The sequence below is a fragment of the Rattus norvegicus genome, chromosome 9 (assembly GCF_036323735.1).
Source record: "Rattus norvegicus strain BN/NHsdMcwi chromosome 9, GRCr8, whole genome shotgun sequence".
In the NCBI taxonomy this organism is placed as follows: domain Eukaryota; kingdom Metazoa; phylum Chordata; class Mammalia; order Rodentia; family Muridae; genus Rattus; species Rattus norvegicus.
Genome location: NC_086027.1, coordinates 46,744,769 through 46,763,823, shown reverse-complemented (window position 1 = coordinate 46,763,823; position 19,055 = coordinate 46,744,769). Strand labels below are relative to the sequence as shown.

Here is a 19,055-nt window from a genome sequence, read left to right as displayed (position 1 = left end):
AGGGAAAAAAAGATAAAGCGGAGAGTGATTGAGGAAAACACCTCTAGTCTCCACACACGTGCACATACATGTGCACTCACGTGTGCACACATGCACATCCTCTCCACGCATGTGCACTCTCCTGTGTGCGCACACACGCATACAAATAGGATTATGAAAAGCATCCATGCACAAATGCTAGGGGAAACTATTTTCATTTACAGGATTATTAAACTATCTTCTACCAATAGCGAATCTATAATGACTTACAGTACTGCGGCTTACAAGTTAGTACCAACTCACTATTTTAAAATTTATTCTTAGTGATATTGTTTTCATTGCCCTTTTGGAGCTCAACCAGCTGTCCTTTCTGGGTCAAAAATAGTACTGTTTTAGTTCAGCGGGACGTGTTTTAAAATTCTGAGAACATTTGTTTAAACCGTTTATTTTAGAAATGACTGGAGGGCACCCTCACGCCTCAAGAAAGAGGAACCGTTCAAATCTGCTGTGTTTACAATGTCAACTAAATTGGCTTGGCTGTCGCTAATGTTCCAAAGCCACAAGGATTGTTGGCTCATACATGCGTCCCCTTGGTGGGGCCTCTCTGGGTAGAGAGCTCTGACTGGGTGGCTGTAGTAAACAGTCCGAGAAAGCAAAGGCTGTGTGCACATCTAAACTCATTCCTTCAATAACCTGCCTCTGTCAGCACTATCCACAAAGGTGTCCCCTATTTAGATAAAAGTGCATTATTCAGTTGAGGAAAAACTCAATTAGGTGCATTTCCCTCCACCCGCTCATCCAGATGTTTCTCGTCAAGGAGGCGCAACCACCGATGTGGCTGAGAAGTTAGCACTGAAGCCCACATTCCTGTGGTGTCAAGAATCCATAAATAATCAATCATAAAACTCTACATGAAATTCTAGAACGGCAACCACCTGTTGCTCTGATTAAAGGGGTTTAAACTCATAGGAGAGGTCAGTGTGTGTCACAAATTCAGTCTGGAAAAGACGGCAAGAGTTGTGGCCTTTAATCTCAATATCCAATCTAAAACGAGACTTACAGCTTCAATACACACACATATACACAATTCTCATGTTTTGACCTGCCAAGAGATTGAAGAAAAGCAAGTCTCCAAATCTCTCTGAACACAAAACCTAAGGTGTCCTGAGTAGTGCAGATAAAAGTTCCCTAAGGTGAATAATAAATTTGTCGTGGGTTTTCTGCTGAAATTATACATTCGATGGAATTATGATAATCCTCCTCCCTTGCCATCAGACTGTGTTAACTCTGCTACTTAACTCTGAAGATGCGAGGTTCCCCAGAGACGAGAATGTTTCCACTGGGTACTCACCATATGATGTTGAAACTGGTGATGAGAGCCACCTGCTCCTGGAGGACCATTGTCAGAGCATCCTGACACAGATTGAGCTCCTCCTTCAGAATGTCTCTGAGATCCAGCACTATGGTGACTCTCTGTTCCAAGATAACACCAAAAATCTGCCGGCTCCCACTGGTGAGCCAGTCCATCCGTTGCTTATAACTCTCCACGGCTTGCGTTAAACAATCCACCAACTGGTAGATCAGCTCTGACTTTGCTGTCAGCTGAATGAAAATAAGAATGAAAAGTTAAAAAGAATGAGACGGTAACAAAACAGGCAGCTGGAACCTCAGTTCCGGTGATCCAGCTGGAGACGTGATCTAGAAAGGATTCTGTAAGTGTCCTTCAAACCACACAGGAGCCAGGAAAGAGAGTTCAGCCTCTCAGAAAGATAATGAGATCTCTTCAAACTGCAACACACTCAAAAAATATATATATACAGAACACCAGAAAATGGTCCAGGTGCACTTTGAAGAAATCGAATAAAAGAAAGAAAAACTAGCCAAGACAGATTTTTTTTAAAAGTCCCACTGAAGAGTTTTCCTATGTAAGAAGACGCTGCAAAATATTTCTTCAAAGGGCTCCAGTTCCTTTCAAGGACAGCCTCTCAGCATTGCTCATCCTCGTGACCCTAACCTTTGTCGCTCTGCCCCTCTCCTGGGTCAACCTCCTCTGTACCTGGGTCACCCAGTTATTCATTGCCCCCACTGATACCTTCCGGGACACCCTAAAGGTGACAAAGACTTGCGGGCATTGTTATTGTTAATGTATTGTTATGTACACACCCTTTAAGCACACCTGGCGTATTTGTGAGGCCTTTTAGAATGCAAAGAGGTAGACAGAATGAAAAAGTTGTGTCATCTGTATTTTTTTTTTTTTTTTGCACATGCTCAACAAGTGCTTTTCCACTGAGTCACGCCCCAGCCCCTGCCAAACCTCGTGGTTTCTCTTAAGATCTCAGCTTTCCAGACCCTCGGCACGAAACTGTATTGTGTCCTACTAGTTGGAGGAGGGAGGGGATTTAGTAGTAGAGCTCCAAGGATTCAGTCAGCTGTGCTTGGTATTGTGGGCTTTTTTCCCATGATGCAGCTGCCATTGAGTCCCTCCTTTAACCCCTATAAACTCTGGTTCATTGAGCTAGACCTAGACGGACCCTTTCTTTGGTCCATTATCCTTGCCTCATCTGGGGTTGATTAAGCAGATGGTTGTTCCCGTTCCATCGACCTAGGAAAAGTCACAGAAAGACTTCAGGGGATGTGGCGATGGATTTATGTGGGCAAAGACATCTCTGCTTTGTGGTGATTTTAATGTGGACCAGTTAAAAACAGCTCTAGTTCATCAAACTCAGAGGTGCATCTTTAAATTAGTAAATACAGTCAGCCTTCTTTATCCAGTGTCCATATTCTCAGGTTTAACCAACCTAGGGTAGAAAATATTAAAAAGTGAACCGCGTGGATACTGACTATGGAATGGGTTTTTTTGTGGTTATTATTCCCTATCCAGTATGATGTAAGACATATTCACGTAGCGTTTATATTGTGTTGGGTATTATAACTCATCTAGCAATAACGTATAGAACTGAATGGGTTTTATGCAAATACCGTGCTATGCTGAGTATCTGTCGGGGATTGTAATGGATAGCTGTCTACTTGACCACATCTGGAATCAGTTGAAAACAAGTCGGTCCCTTGGCACACCCGGCAGGGATTTTCTTGATTGGATCATTTGAGGTGGGAAGACCCGCCTTAAATCTGGGCCACATCCTCTGGTAGCAGCCCATGTGAATAAAGAAGGAAGCCTTTTCTTTTTGCCCTCATTCCTTTGCTGGTGTTAGCGCCTATTCTTCAGGAGAGCAATGTAGACTGAAGACCAGCGGCCCTCTAGGATTACTCCGGTTCTTGAGCACCAGACCAGGACTGCTGAGACACCCAGTCTCCTGGACTGAACAACTATGAATTCTCGGCCTTTCCGACAGGAGGTAGCCACTGTTGGACTACTTGGAGCACAGTCTGTGAGACACTATAATAAATCCCCTTTAGATATATTCTTTCTACTAGTCCTCTTCCTTTAAACAACCTTGACTAGCACAGGGATCCTGGAATGGCCCCCTACAGATTCCGTGGTGCTCAGAGGTGTGTCTCCAACAAGACTTCGGACTCCAGTTGTGGGTCCTAGCCTGACGTGGGTGAACTCTCTACCTGCCATCGCTGCCCCTAGCACGTGGCTCCGGCAGGCAAGAGCAGCCTCCACGCATCTCTTGGGTGACTTCAGAGATTACTCTCATACTGTCTTCTTTTCACCCTCTTTTTCAAAATACAGTACAAAAGGGTTTTTCTTCTGAGCGAGGGCATTCCATACTCATCTCTTTCAGGCCCTAGGCGTCCTTCGCCAGCCGCTCAACTACAACTTCATCATTCTGCCACTGCCCACAGAAAACCTGAGATGGGAAATCCTATAGCCCTGGGATCTTTTATTGTTGTTTAGGAGAAGGGCTTATGGGGGGGGGGGTTGTTGTTGTTGTTTCTCTAGACAGGGTTTCTCTGTGTACCCTTGGCTGTCCTGAAACTTGCTCTGAGACCAAGCTGGCTAAGAACTCAGAGGATCTTCCTGCCTCTGCCTTCCCCTAAAGGCAGACACCACCACAACCACCACCACCACTACTTAGCCCCTAAGATGTGACCGCAACTTCTTTCCATGAGACTGAGGCACCTCTGACTCACATTGTATAGCCTGCCATCTTCTGCTGTGTAGAACCGTGGGAACAGGCCATCAGCATACCGAGAAGCCACAAGTCTCCTCAATGAAGTCACATAATCTGCATTTTTATGAAGACAATCAAAATGGTGTATCAGCAAAGACTCTCGTGTTTGTTTTCAAACATTTTCCTCAATAATTTGTTAATGCATTGTATTCTGTCCTGAGTCATAAAGTCTTTACAGGAACTATGACAAACATAAATGCTTATGACACGTAGAAATCTTTGAAATCATGAGGGGCAGGTGGGGTTCACTTTCTGGTTCTTTTATCTAGAACAACTGAGGCCAAGTTCAAAATCACAACATGAAAACTGTGCTTAAATCTTAAATGCCTGAAATCTTTTTTTTTTTTTAAAGATTTATTTATTTATTATATATAAGTACACTGTAGCTGTCTTCAGATACACCAGAAGAGGGCATCAGATCTCTTAACAGATGGTTGTGAGCCACCATGTGGTTGCTGGGAATTGAACCCATGACCTCTGGAAGAGCGGTCGGGCGCTCTTAACCGCTGAGCCATCTCTCCAGCCCCTAAATGCCTGAAATCTTACTGAAGGTTTGGACTTAATTTACAAAACAGGCATGTTGCTCACACTTGTAATCCCAGTACTTGGGAGGTGGAAGCAGGAGAAGGGGCGATTCAAAGCCAGCCTGGATTAAATGCATACAAGACCATCTCAATAAACCAGAAATATGGACATACATGTGCACATACGTAAGCCCACCTGAGCACACAGCAGCATGCACACTATATGTGCACACCGCACCACACACAAATGCAAATAAAAGTTTCAAGGTGAAATGTCATTTCTTCAATTAGCCAGACATAATAAATAAATAAATATAAAAACTCAACTTTGGGACTGCCCGCTGCTCAAGTGGAATGAAGTGAGCAAGTAATCGATCCAGAGGAACCAAGGGTGACATCAGCATGATGTCAGCATCACAAGACTTGGCGGAGGCGTGAGAGGGGTAGGTCTGTGGACAGCCCAGTAGCCAGCCGAAATGCACAATGGCTTCCGTGTCGAAGGACTACTGGATTGTTTGCTCAGCTGTGCAAACATTTAGGTACGCACTCTTCCTGGCATCCTCTGTGTGTCAGGACCAGTTCAAACTGGATGGGAATACAGTATTACATAAATGCACGTCTAGCCCTTCATGGAGCTGTCAGAGACCACAGAGCCTCAAGGGATGAGCTATGATGGTAGAAGAAGATGAGGTAAGGCTTCTCAGAGACATCTTTAGAGTGATGATGATGTCACTCAATTTAAGGGACAATTTGGAAACGTTCATAGCTTTTAACAGGGAGGAAACTAAATAGAGAGCTTAGACTTGGGGATTTCTGTCTTTCCTTTCTTCTTCTTTCTTTCCCTAGGTAAAAGAAAGGGGGTGGAAGGGAGAAAGGGGGATAGAGTTTTATTATAAGAAGTTAGATATATGGGATGGATGTCTACATTCTTAGACAAAACATTGTATAGCCATAATCTTACATTGGTAGAGTAGAGATCTTTGCAATTGGTGCAAAATTGAAGTTATAATGTCTTACATTGGTACAGAATATATATATATATATATTATATATATATGTATATGTATGTATCTATGTCCAGGTTGTCAGTTGTCTTCACAAAATGTTCAAGTTTTGGAAGCTATGTTTTGTGCTTCCTATCAGGTGATACTTAAGTCATTCTCGGATCTCTGACGGGGTTAAAGAGTACTTATGGTCTCATAATCAAACGCAAACTGTCTAGCACTACGGAAGATGATCTAGATTTGAAAGCACGATTTTCAGATAGTAATGCAAGTTAAAATCAGAGCATAATTCAGGTATGGAATTATAATCTCTTTAAGTAAGAACAGATGTTAGAGTACTATAGCTACATTGACAGAAGGACTGGATGTTAGTGGTGTATATCATACCTTGTAGTTTACAGAAAATCTTTTCAAATCTAGAGCATCTTCCATGGTAAACAACTGAGGTTTAATTGTGAGACTATAACAAGTCTTCAACCCCATCAGAGATCTGAAAAGGAGTTAAATCTTACCTGAGTCTGCAGGAAGCACAAAGACACAGCTTCCAAACTACGGAAATGACAGAGAGCTGAGCACCTGGACTAATATGTTGTAGAAATTGTTTAATCCTGACCTGGGGTTTCTACCCCACCTGTCTTTTCTCAAATGCAGAGGAATCAAGAAGTAGAGAACATTCAGGAGAATGGAAACTATTTGGGGAGATCAAGATGGGCATGAGAGAGTTAATGGGTGTGAATATGGTCAAAGAACATTAGACTTGTGTATGGGAGTGTCACAAAACCTTGTTTTGTGTAGTTAATATATACCAATAATAAATTTTTCAAGATAAAAAAATGAACCACATTCCTTGCTGGATCTAAGTGGGTTTGTTTTTAAAAGATGTATTTATTTTATGTATATACATACACTGTAGCTGTGTTCAGACACACCAGAAGAGGGCATTGGATCCCATTACAGATGGTTGTGAGCCACCATGTGGTTGCTGGGAATTGAACTCAGGACCTCTGGAAGAGCAGTCAGTGCTCTTAACCACTGAGCCGTCTCTCCAGCCCTCTAAGTGTTCTTTTAAAAAAACAGAATAAGCACAATTTAAAAACTTAGTATATGGGCTCAGGAGCAAAACGAAGAGTGAATGAGCTTGGAGATGGAACAATAAAAAAATTTCCAAAGTAAACAACAGACATAAAAACCAGCTGGTAGATATGAACAGGGGCCTTCAGTTTGACCTCCAGCTCGGGAAATAAAAATAAGACACCATCAGCAATATCTTTTAAATGGTGGATTGTGGGAGAACCCATCACTAAGGTCACAGTCCGCCATGTCCAGATAGCTCTTTGAGCTTGGTACAAAATGGAGGGCTCCCTTTCTCGGCCTGACCTTGGTTAGAGAATGCCTCTGAGCACAGATACTTAACTTTAGCTGGAGGACGTCCCTGAGTGGAGCTTCCTGCAAGCATTACAAGAGACTCAGCATATAAATTCTGCACTTCCTTCCTGCCCGTATGATAATTAGGTACCGTGTTGTGACCAATCAGCCCTTCCTGCATGCAACTGTAAAAGCCCTATCCCCAGAACCATAAAATGAGCTGTCTCTCCGAAGCTGACTCCCGGAAATCCTCTCCATCACACTCGTGGCTGTCCAAACCCTGCTTGCTGCTTCTGTTCCCTCTGTCCTCATGGGCCACCAATCGTCAAAGAGAGGGAGACGCACCGTGAGCAATGGGAGTGAGCTCAATGGTAGGGTATTGGCAAAGCATGTACAGACCTCTGGGTTTGATACATGAACAAAATTGACCAAACTAGGAGGCAAATCCATTAACAAGAATTACTAAATATTTGGACAACACTATGAATGCTCTTGACCTAAGCAAAACTTAAAAATATTCCCAAATCACTATGGTGAGACACGGGACAAGGGTCAGCACACTTTCAAAGCCAAAGAGTTCACGGGTGATATTCTCTGGCCTCAATAGTGTTAAACTAAAAATTCAACCCAGACAAGATACTTTTTTTTTTCTTTTTTCTTTTTTTCGGAGCTGGGGACCGAACCCAGGGCCTTGCGCTTGCTAGGCAAGTGCTCTACCACTGAGCTAAATCCCCAACCCCTACTTTTTTTTTTTTTTTTAAATCCTAGGATACCTGGAAAGTAAATAGCACCATTCTGAAAGACAAATATATCTAAGATATTTTTAACGCAATAAATAGAACACTAACTAAGGATGGTGGGTTCAAGGTTAACTTGAGCCACAGAGCAAATTCCAGGATAGCCTGTACTGTCTATCAAAACCTGTCTCACAAAATCAAAACAAAACAAAATGATTTAATAAAGGGAAATGAAAACTATGAAGATCAGAAATAAGATAATACCAATTTTACAAGCCAATGAAAGGCCATTGAAGAATATCACCAACGTTATCTTACAATATTAGAAAATCATAGGCACACACCTGAACCTTAAGTATGTAAGCAGCACACAGCCATGCCAGCACCTCAGAAGGAATTACACAAGAAGGCAGAGCCCTGGCGAGCAAAGTCTTAAGTTCAGGGGACTGGTCCAGATCGGCCTGTGGCAACTGTGTGACCAAGACCCCAAGTGACACCGCAGGACTAGCTGGCAAGTGAAACAGTGTGGGCTTCGCATTCAAAACTTGGCATTGCTGGTTGTTGAATAAATAATTGTTTTATAGACTAATTCAGAACTGCCCGATTACTGGGATCATCCATAGTGTGTTTCCTCCAAGCACCAGGTTACAGACATGTGGGAGAAGGGCCCTCCTCTCTCTTACACTGGCGCCTCTCAGTAATGCCTCAAAGCAATGTAACATTCGGGAAAATAAAGATGAAAAGGCCCTCACACTTTTCATGTTGCCCAGGGATGGGCACTGCTGAGAGGGAAGAACCAACACCCTAGCCAGGGCATTTAGAAACATAGGCATCCGGGCTGGTGAGATGGCTCAGCAGGCGACCATTTGCTGTCAACCCTGATAACCTGAACCCTGACAAGGGAAAAGGAGAAAGCTAACTTCCACAGACATGCCCTTTGACCTCCACATATGCACACTCACACGGACACCCACAAACACAATAAATAAATAAATTCATTAAAAAAGTAAAGAGAAATAAATAAAAATACACGGGCCATTAGTCCACAAAAGGGAAAAGGCGCATTTTTCCTGCAGTACGAGGCGACCATCTCAGTCAATAGAGCAATCACTTCAGTCAATCTAAAGGGGGCATTGCTCACCCCAGAGGACAATTGAGACCTTTGCTGTGGTGTGAGTAAATAAAAATAATTTCTAGGGGCTGGAGAGATGGCTCAGCGGTTAGGAGCACCTGACTGATCTTCCAGAGGTTATGAGTTCAATTCCCAGCAACCACATGGTGGCTCACAACCATCTGTAATGAGATCTGATGCCCTCTTCTGGTGTGTCTGAAGACAGCTACAGTGTACTTATATATAAAAAATAAATAAAAAAAAATTTCTATCTTTTCATTGTGAAGAATTAAATTGGGGGCTGAGAATTAAACAATGTCTCATTGGTTAAATTGTCTGTGAAACAAACACGAGACCCCCAGTTAGGATCTTCAGCACTCGGAAAAGTGTGGGGCACCATGCTGCACACCTTTAATCCCAGCATTTGGGAAGCAGAGGCAGGAGAACCTTTGGGAGTTCAAGGCCAGCCTATAGCTACATGGGGAGTTCCAGGCCAGAAGGGGTTCATAGGGAGACCCTGTCTCAAAGAAAAACAAAAAGCAATCAAACGGTCTGTGAATGTCTGTCATGAGACGGCTGGTTCCCCAGAACTTACTGGCCGCTACCAGCTTGACCTCCCCGACCTCCAGTTTCAACGAGAGGTCCTGTCTCAAAAACAAATAAATAAATAAATAAATAAATAAATAAATAAATAAGGCAGAGGGCTGGAGAAATGGCTCAGCAGGTAAAGGTCCTTACCACCAGGTCAGGGACCTGAGTTCTGCCCCCAAGACCCACAGATGAAGGAAGAGAACTGATTCCCACAGGCCATCTCCTGGCTACCGCATACCTCACACCCAACCCCTAACCCCAGCTAAATAAATAAAATGTAATATAAATATTTTCTGGTTTAGGGTTTGGTTTTTTTTTGTTGTTGTTGTTTTGCTGGAGACAGGGCCTACTATGTAGCCCATGTTGTCCTGGAACTCTCTTATGTGGACCAGGGAGAACTCACAGAGATCTACCTGCTTCTGCCTCCTAAGTACAGGGAGTAAGGCCATGTGCCACCTCACTTGGCCAAAAAGAAAAAATAAGTGCTTATGTAAATGAATTATTTATTCTAGCTAGCCCATATAAAAGACAAAAATCCTGGTGTTTTATTTATAAGCTATTAACCTAGGCATGTCATAAGATTAGGCAGGTTGTGAGCTCTTCTAACTTACACTCCAGCCATATGTCCCTTATTACCTGTCTGAATCTTGCCTGGGTTATTTCTGCTCTATCAGCCTGTCCTGGGGTCCCCTTCTCCTGACCACATGCTTATGATCCATCTGGCCCTTGGCAGTCTCCTCTGTCTCCTTTCTCCTCCTTCTCCTTCACCCCCTTTCCTCTCCTTTCTCTCCTGTAGTCTCTCTCGAGACTTCCCATTGGATTCTCGGATGCCACCTTTCTGTTCTGCCCAGTCACAGGCCCTAAGCTTTCATTAACCAGTAACTTTAAATTGGGGAGCCCGGTTTGCATAACAAAAGCTAGTATACATGAGGATACACTCATCTGGGAGCAACTGGATCTTGGGGTTCAGAATGTAGCCTTTGTATGCACAGCACTAGGCCAACCTCCAACATTTCCCCTTTTGTCTAAACAGAAAGGCTCCATCTCTTACAATAATACACGATGTACGGTAGGAACAGACGTGAAGCAATTATGAACAGTACTGGTTAGGAGCTAAATTCATGACGTCCAGTCCATGTGAATCTGCAGAGAGTGGGAGAGAGCAGACAAAAAGACTGCTGGACGTTGATGGTTACCAGCCTAGCCACGAAAGCAGTGACATCCTCCTCTGGCCTCCATACATGTGTGCGTGCACACACCATACACACATGCATGCCCACACACGTATACACACACAGGTGAAGTGAGGCAGTCCTGCGTAGTTACAGTTGTATTTCTATGTGATGTGCAAGCACTTCCCCCTGACAGAGACGTGGATTCGAAGCAAGCGCAGAGGCCCGTGGTTTCGAAGGGACTGAGGCCATCAGGGAGCACCGTACCTTCACTCTGAGGGAACCCAATCTGTGATAAGATCTGCTTCAAGGTCAGCTTCTTGCTCTTCAGCCCATGCAGCTGAAGCCATCGCTCCGACGAAAGGAGACTCTGCTCTGCCACACCCGTCCCGGTCTTCTTCAGTCGCTCCTGCCTCTGCGCCCATGGCTCTGAGACAATATGGAAACGTGATTCTGATTCCCACATCTCTAAATCTCTAAATCAAGACCCCCCCAAGTCACAAGGGACCACCCGAAAGGAAAACTGTCAAGCCTGGGGCTCCTGAAAAAAGGCTGGGGGGATCTAATATCAGCATCGTGATTGACTTATTATAAAATACAGTATACTCATGATATGGACTTGTGTTTACCCATTAAAATTATAGTACAGATGCATACTACCAAGTGCTATCCATAGATGCATGCTCTGAAACACAGAGAAATATAAAGCACACTACTACAGCAGAAGGGTGTGCAATTTTGCCTTTTCTGCCATATCTCAGTTTTTGCATTATTTGAACATTTCAAAAGTGGGGTTTACTTTTATAATTAGAAATACAAGACTCTTCCATTTTGGAAAATAAACGCTGTCCCCAGAAGCCACATTGTACATCTGCGTGTCAATTATCTTCACCCAGAATATTTTGAACCCAACAAGGATAAAGAAGAGAAAAGCCTGGGGTGGGCTAGCTAACTGGGAGGCAATGGCAGACAGCAGCTTGGGTGCGCTGGGAGACACGGGTCTATACTCTGAGTGCTTTACTTTCTGAGGCTTCTCTCTAAAATTGGACTTCATCCTTCTGACTAAGGGAACCAGCTGTTCTGGGATCAACTGGACTCAAAGCAATAGACACCATATTAAACTCATCTCCACTGGTCTAAATATAGCTAGTTTACACAAGGGGTAGAGACTGCCTCAACTGTAATACAGTATCTTAACCTGCTCACCACAAGTGGGCGGGTCCTGAGACGGGGTGCAAGGGTAACCTTGTAAGACCAGAGTTCACCAATTGTATCAATAGCTGGGAGGCAGCGAGAAGGTTCTAATTACTGTGTATCCAATGGTCCTGTGCTTAAAATTGTTTCTTAGGACTGCAAAGCCTTCTTAGTAACAAACATATTTTCCTTTCCAATTTCTAAAACTTGATTCTAGGGATTGAAGAGATGGGTCCATTGTTAAGAGTGATTGTTACAAACCATAAGGATGGGAATTTAGATCCTAACATCCTAGCAATAAGCCAAGGATGTGCCCCTAAATTCTCACATATATTCAAACACACACACACACACACACACACACACACACACACACACACACACATTGCACATGTGAAAATGACTCTTTTAAAAATACAGAAATAGGTAGGGCTGGAGAGATGGCTCAGCGGTTAAGGGCATTGACTGCTCGTCCAGAGGTCCTGAGTTCAATTCCCAGCAACCACATGGTGGCTCACAACCATCTGGGATCCTATGTCCTCTTCTGGTGTGTCTGTCAGCTACAGCGTACTCATATAAATAAAATAAACAAATCTTTAAAAAATATAGAGATAAAAAATAAATAAAACTCAATTTCTTCAAGGTCTTGGTGTTATGACTTGTCAGGCACAAAAGTCAGGTGGCCCCAAGACAGGGATGTTTTGAGAAAAGTTAGAAGCTTAAAGAGCAAGCTCTTAATGCAATGACACATAGAGTACAGTAAACATCCTCATAGCAACCTTACGAGGTAGAGAGATGGCTCCGAGGTTAAGAACATGTTCTGCTCTTCCAGAGGACCAAAGTTCGGTTCCCATCACGCACACTGGATGGCTCACAACAGCCTTTAACCTCAGCTCTAGGGAAATCCGACAACTTCCTCCAGCCCCTAAGAACAGTTCATATCCATGGACCCATACTCTCACACACCTGTATACGTGTCGTTAAAATTTTTAATTTAATTTGAAAAAATCAATCCAAAACAACCTCACAAGGTAGACACGATTCTTATTCTCATTTTCCTAATAAGGAAAGCAACACGGGGAGCTAACAAGCTGGCTCACGATCTTACAGCTGATAGAGGGGCTAAGAATCTGGCCCAGGCCCCTCGGCTCTCCAGTCTAGCTCTCTGGTTGTCATTACCATAGGAACAAACACCACCGGAGCTTCCATATGTCAATCAGCCTTCCGGCTGAGCCCTTTGTTCTGTGCTGCCTCACAGACTGCTCCTGAACACAGCAGTGACACAGTGTTACCACCCTGCTCGCAGCTGAGGAATCCAAGGCCTTGAGACTTTAAAGAGCTTTTTCATAGGTTATGTGATAATCTGTGAGCAACAGGAGCTGGGTTCTAAGCCACTTCTTAGCTCGTCTGTTATCATTAGAGCCATGTGCACTCTAGTTCGACACCCAGGCCCTCAGGCAGAGAGCGCTAACCTTGATTCTCATAGCACAGGCTCAGCTGCCAAGCTGCTAAAGATAAGAATTCCATGCTGATGGTTTTGTGAATCTGTACTGTCTGCTGACAGTCACTTCCTAAGGTCTACAGATTCAAATGGTTAAAGTTCTGACCTTGTAAAGACAAGGTTGGCTACAAGACTCACTCTGATGACTACGTGACAAGATTTGAAGAGCGTCATGATCCGATGGAAACAATAGAATTGAGTTCAGTGTGAGCTAGGAGTGATGCTACACGACTATAATATCAGCACGCAGGAGAGTGAGGCAGGGGGATTGAGAATTGGGGGCCATCTGAGATACACAATGAGACTGTGTCTCAAAAAAACAAAACAAAACAAAATCGAACAACAGAAAACCCCTATCAAACCTCAGGATAAGCTGTCCACTACCACAGGAACTGACCTTGGCCCTCTAGCATAACACATTTGTGTGACCCCCCCTACCAGAGGCTGCTGCCAAGAACAAATGTGTTAGCTTGTAGAGTGTGTGTGTGTGTGTGTGTGTGTGTGTGTGTGTGTACACGTGTGCACGCGCGAGCGCGGGCGTGTGTGTGTGTGTGTGCATGCACACACACCCATGCACATGCTTAATATTTTGGAAAGAGATAATGTAAAAATAAAGCATCCAAAAGTTGTTTTCCTAGTAACCATTCTGTTCATGATATACTTGGACTCCAAGCACTTTTTTTTGTGTGCACGTATGTGCACGATGTTTTGGTATATACACAACATATTGGTGTGTGTGTGTGTGTGTGTGTGTGTGTGTGTGTGTGTGTGTGTGTGTGTGCATATGGAGACCAGAGGCCAAAATTGGTGGCTTCATAAGTCGCTCTCAACCTTGCTGTTTGAGACAGGGTCTCTTACTAGGTCTGGAGCTCACTGACTGGCTAAACTGGCTAACCATGGCACTATAGAAATCCTCCTGTACCTGCCATCCAAGGCTGGCACTGCAGGTAGTGCCACTGTACATGGCTCTTTACACCGGTGCTGAAGACACAAACTCGGATGCTTATGCTCCAACAGCTGGGACTCTGCCAATTGACTCCTCCCTAAGCCCTCCAAGAATTTTTCTAAGTCTTGACATCCAATTCTACTGGGCTGGGAAGTTTAGAACATAGTAGAGAGCATAGAAACTAGGGCAAAAGGATATGCCTGAACCTGCTTTCAGAGATCTGTCCACAGAGACAGTACCTGAAGATCTGGCCTCTGTTATTCCTATAGAAACAAGAGAAGCTAAGAAGAATAACCTGGCTATTTCAACAAGGCCAGCTAATCTCTCTCTTCCCACAAAAACACTCCCTTCCATTCTGATCGCTGGGGGAGGTACTTACTTGCCTTAGATTTTTAAAGGGGGAGGTTTTTATACAAACTGACCTAATGAGGTTTTCTCACAGACGTTTACAACCTTAAAGACTGATTAGAAGGGCTGGAGAGATGGCTCAGTGGTTAAGAACACTGGCTGCTCCTCCAGAGGTCCTGAGTTCAATTCCCAGCAACCACATGGTGGCTCACAACCATCTGTAATGGAATCTGATGCCCTCTTCTGTTGTGTCTGAAGCAGTGTACTAATATACATTAAATAAATAAATCTTTTTTTAAAAAGGACTGGTTAAAAGAGTCATGACTTTGGTTCATTCTTTAATTTGCTTAAATTTTCATTTAAATTTAAACAGACACATGTTTGAATCCTTTACAAAGCAATTGAATTCTCCAACTTTGTGACAACACATGCCCCAGCCCCTTTGGGGACCTAGAGACTTCTTTTAAGTTAATTTTTAAGATGTGACTGGCTTTATCAGATCTGAGACACTGTCTGAGTCATTCTGACTCAGACCCTTGCCCCAGGGAGTTAGAGCCTGAAGATACTTGGAAAGTGAAATTTCAGCCAGAGTTTAGGAGGAAAGAAACAGAAAGAAAAAGTATCTCCCAGCAGAGGGGATGAAGGGTTATCGGTCAGAGCAAGGAAGCCTGGGGGTTAGGAGTCAGGAGCCCATCTGCCGTCCTCTCCATGAGAGGCTGTGGTCTCCTCTGAAGTCTTAACCTTCCACACCTATCTCCCTTCTCTAAACCTCCAAAGCTACCCTGAGCATCCCTGCCTTTTGGAAAGTTTGCATTTGTTTGTCTGTATGTCTGTCTTTTTTGCCATATGTGTGCAGCTGCCTTTGGAAACCCTGGAGTTGGAACTGCAGACAGAGAACCACAATTGGGTCCTCTGGAAGAACAGTGACGACTCTTTAACATTGAGCCATCACCCCAGCCACCAAAGCCTACTTTTTGCTTTGAGGCTTTATTCTTGCGACCTCAGACCCAGGTCTGTCCTCTCTAGTTTGGTGGCTACAAGGACAGACTACATGAATCCCCTCAGCACATTTCTGTATAACAGGTCCCTGTGCATACTATTGAGATGGGTTAAATCAGCCACTCATAGCAACTAAGAAATTTCCTGATTGTTTTCGAACAAGGCAAAGATCAAGTTCTAGAAAAGTTAGGATCAAGTAGTAGCTATCCTTTTCAACACAGACACATTGTTGCCTGGGTGTGGCTATGTATCTATTTTCTGTGGCTACTCGGGAGTGTCCTCAGAGGCAGAGAGGATACATACTCGTGGGCTCTGCTTTGCAGTGTAGGATAATGTTAGGGTTCTTGGGCTGGTTTGAGCTTTGGTATTTTGAGACTACGTGGCTCAGACCAAGATTGAATTTGTAGCATCCCTTTGCCGCCACAGCCTCCTGGGTACTGGGATTACAAGCATTTATACCACCACCTCTGGTTGCTCTCAGTCTTAAAAGCTTGGAATTGTCCAACGAGTCATTGAGTACCTGGGACAGGCAAAAGCTCCTGGGAAAGTAGGAAGATGATGATAGTTAAGACCTATAATCTTAACACTTAGGAAACTGAGGCAGGAGGACTCTCATCCTGAAGCCAGTTGGGGAATAAACACACACACACACACACACACACACACACACACACACACACACACACACACGGGGCTACCCAATCATTGTTCCTGCATGCCCTGGACTCTCACTTAAGACTATTAATTCAGTTTGTATCCTTAGTAAACTTATGATCAACACCTCCAAACTTTCTTTTATCATGCTAGTTTCTAAAAAAAGAGGGAAAGGAAGGAAAGAAGGAAAGAAAGAAGGAAGGAAGAAATCTGTGCAGGGAGGGGTACGGAGGGTGGGAGTTGGGGAAGTATTTTGTGGGAGTTCTGAACTCTGATTCTTCCGGGAAGAAAGGAAGCTGGGAGGATGTTCTCTGATGTATACTGTCACAATTCTTAACAACCCCCAATCTTTCTGTCCTTAAAAGGCAAAGCTAGGCTAAGATCATCGCCTCAGATAAACGTGGGCAGAGTCAAGGGATTGAAATGGTCTGTGGGACACACTGTTGAGAACAGACCAGAGAATTGAAAACTGGGCGCGTGGGGATGGGGGTGGGGGAGTGGGGGTGTGAGGTCATTGCTGAGAAGGAAAGGAGAGCTTCCAAGAAGATGAGAAAGGACTCCAAGAAATTAAAAGTCCATACTAGAAAGTGAAAGTGAACGCCCCCAAAGACCAACCAGAGGCAAGCAGAGGCTTTCTTTTCTCCAGACTCAAAAGTCGCAAACACTTTTCACTCTAGAAGATGGCTTTGGGTTTGGATTGCCAGTTTTGATCGTTGCTTCTAAGAGATAAGTTTGTAATAGACCGATCAGTGTGCTACATCCTCTGATTACCTTTAGCCTCTGGATAGACAGGCATTAGGGAGCCGAGCTTCTGCTAGGAGTGATGGAGAAAACCCTCTGTGTAAGAAGGGCTCCTACGCGTCGGCGACGACTTAGACTACACTCCAGCTCTCAAGTGGGTGCGGTCTGGCCTCTGCCCTTTCGCAGCAGAAGCGAGGTCCACCTCGGAAATTGCAAACTTGTTTCTTCTTCCACACAACCAGTTGCAAAGCTGGAAGGTTCTGGGCTAGAAGGACGGTGTCCGGAATTTAGTAATCTGTCAGTTGCGGGGCTAGGCGGCTCGCCTGCGTCAGCGACCCTCCCACCCTCCGGGGCCTCACTAACCAGAGCAGAAGGCGGGCGCGGCCAGCATCCCACTGCTGGACAAGGCTGTGACTCCCTGATGCTGGCGAAGGGTCCCCGCCTCGGGCACAGAGTTGCAGGAGTCCAGTTTCTGTTGACAACTACATCGCCTCAGTTGCTAAGACACCGCCAATCACAGCATGGCTCGGGATCCGGCCCCGCCCACCACTGCGCCCAGCGCAGAGCGGGTAAAGAGATGCTGGGGGCTGCGAGGGAGCGGGATGCTAGTGTTGCGGAACCAACTGGGACCGTCCGGGGCCACCGAAAAGAAAGGAGCCTAAGGCTCGTCCTCTGCTCCTAACACTGGCTCAGATGACAGTGGCAAATATTAAGAATTAGGTTAACAAATACTCAGATGAGCAGAAGCAGCAGAAGACTGGCCCACCGAAGGAAGTCTGTTCTCTCGCTTTACTTCCAGCAGATTACCCTAGTTCGCGCCTTTTGTTTTGATTTCTCCTTCGGTATTATAAAGTGATGGATTCGTTGCATGGAGTTGGAGCGATTCGTTACAAGTGCTCAGCTAGAAGGGGTGGTCAGATGAGCGTTCACAGTTCTGCCAGATTGCAACTTTGGACCGAGAGCAGCCATGATCAAAAAAGATTGTGAATGAAAACTCCTGCGGGGAGGGTAGAGGGAAACTGTGTCTGCAGTCAGCGACTGCTGTGGCTACTGATTTTGACTGACTAGAATTTCAGTTCTGGATCTGGAGAGATAGATGGCTCAGTGGTTAAGAACGCTGACTGCTCTTCCAGAGGTCTTGAGTTCAATTCCCAGCAACCACATGGTGGCTCACAACCATCTGTAATGGGATCCGATGCCCTCTTCTGGTGTGTCTGAAGACAGCTACAGTGTGCTCACATACATACAATAAATAAATCTTAAAAAAAAAAAAAAAGAATTTCCGTTCTGAAGAGATGTTGGAACGTTGCCTATCTGGAGGCTAATTACCTTATTTGGGCCAGTTTTAACCCGCCGGGACTGCCATTCCTTACCCACTTCAGTGGCCGAACTTCTTGTGACTAATAGATAGAACTCTTTTAGACTCTATTAACTCAGCAGCCGACTAGCCTCCACCAATCCAAAGGCTAAGAATGTCCCACAGCATCTTGAACCTGTAGAAAAGCTCTCTCCCTCTCCCCGGACCTACCTCTCTGGTGTACCCTCTAAGGTATTTTAAATTTGCCTTGATTTATGACTTTCTTTGTTCTGCCAAGCTATAAATACTTCATGAAACTGCTTCCATGTTGGAACATGGGATTTGGGGTAAACTAAATCTGTGTTGCCATGGCCATTCAAAATGGCTCCAGAATAGACTCTCTTATTCCCTTTAAGGCGAGAGCTGTGGCTTTTGTGTATCTGCAGATAGTTTTCCTATAGGAATTTTGTACCGCACTACTTAATGCTTATTTAGTTTTGGCTTACAATCACACAAATGACTCAAAATGCAAATCTGCCTTTCTTCATGCACTCACGCAAAAATGTACTTATGAAGATCTATCTGTTCATAAAAGATTCTATAAGGGCTGGAGAGATGGCTCAGCGGTTAAGAGCACTGACTGCTCTTCCAGAGGTCCTGAGTTCAAATCCCACAACCACATGGTGGCTCACAACCATCTGCAATGAGATCTGGCACCTTCTTCTGACGTCTGACGTGCAAGCAGAATACTGT

The 19,055-nt window shown here is 44.4% G+C and overlaps 1 protein-coding gene across 12 annotated transcripts in view; it reads right to left on the bottom strand.

Annotated features, from left to right (window-relative positions):
* Vwa3b (von Willebrand factor A domain containing 3B) overlaps nt 1–17,517 on the bottom strand; it is a 169,130-nt gene extending 151,613 nt beyond the window's left edge. For 3 of the 12 annotated variants that reach the window (XR_010054626.1, XR_010054627.1, XM_063267598.1), the window contains exons 1-4: nt 17,369–17,515; nt 10,890–11,051; nt 4,078–4,172; nt 1,331–1,581 (exon numbers count right to left, since the gene is read on the bottom strand). Coding sequence is in view for 5 of the 12 variants with exons in the window: in XM_063267598.1 (XP_063123668.1) it covers nt 1,331–1,581; nt 4,078–4,172; nt 10,890–11,051; nt 17,369–17,396 (536 nt within the window). In the remaining 7 variants the exon portion in view is untranslated. Of the gene's footprint in view, nt 1–1,330; nt 1,582–4,077; nt 4,173–10,889; nt 11,052–17,035; nt 17,271–17,368 lie in introns of all 12 variants that reach the window. The other 9 variants (XR_594349.4, XR_001839791.3, XR_005489105.2 and 6 more) reach the window with 6 other exon arrangements.
* Between the last annotated feature and the right edge of the window lie 1,538 nt (nt 17,518–19,055).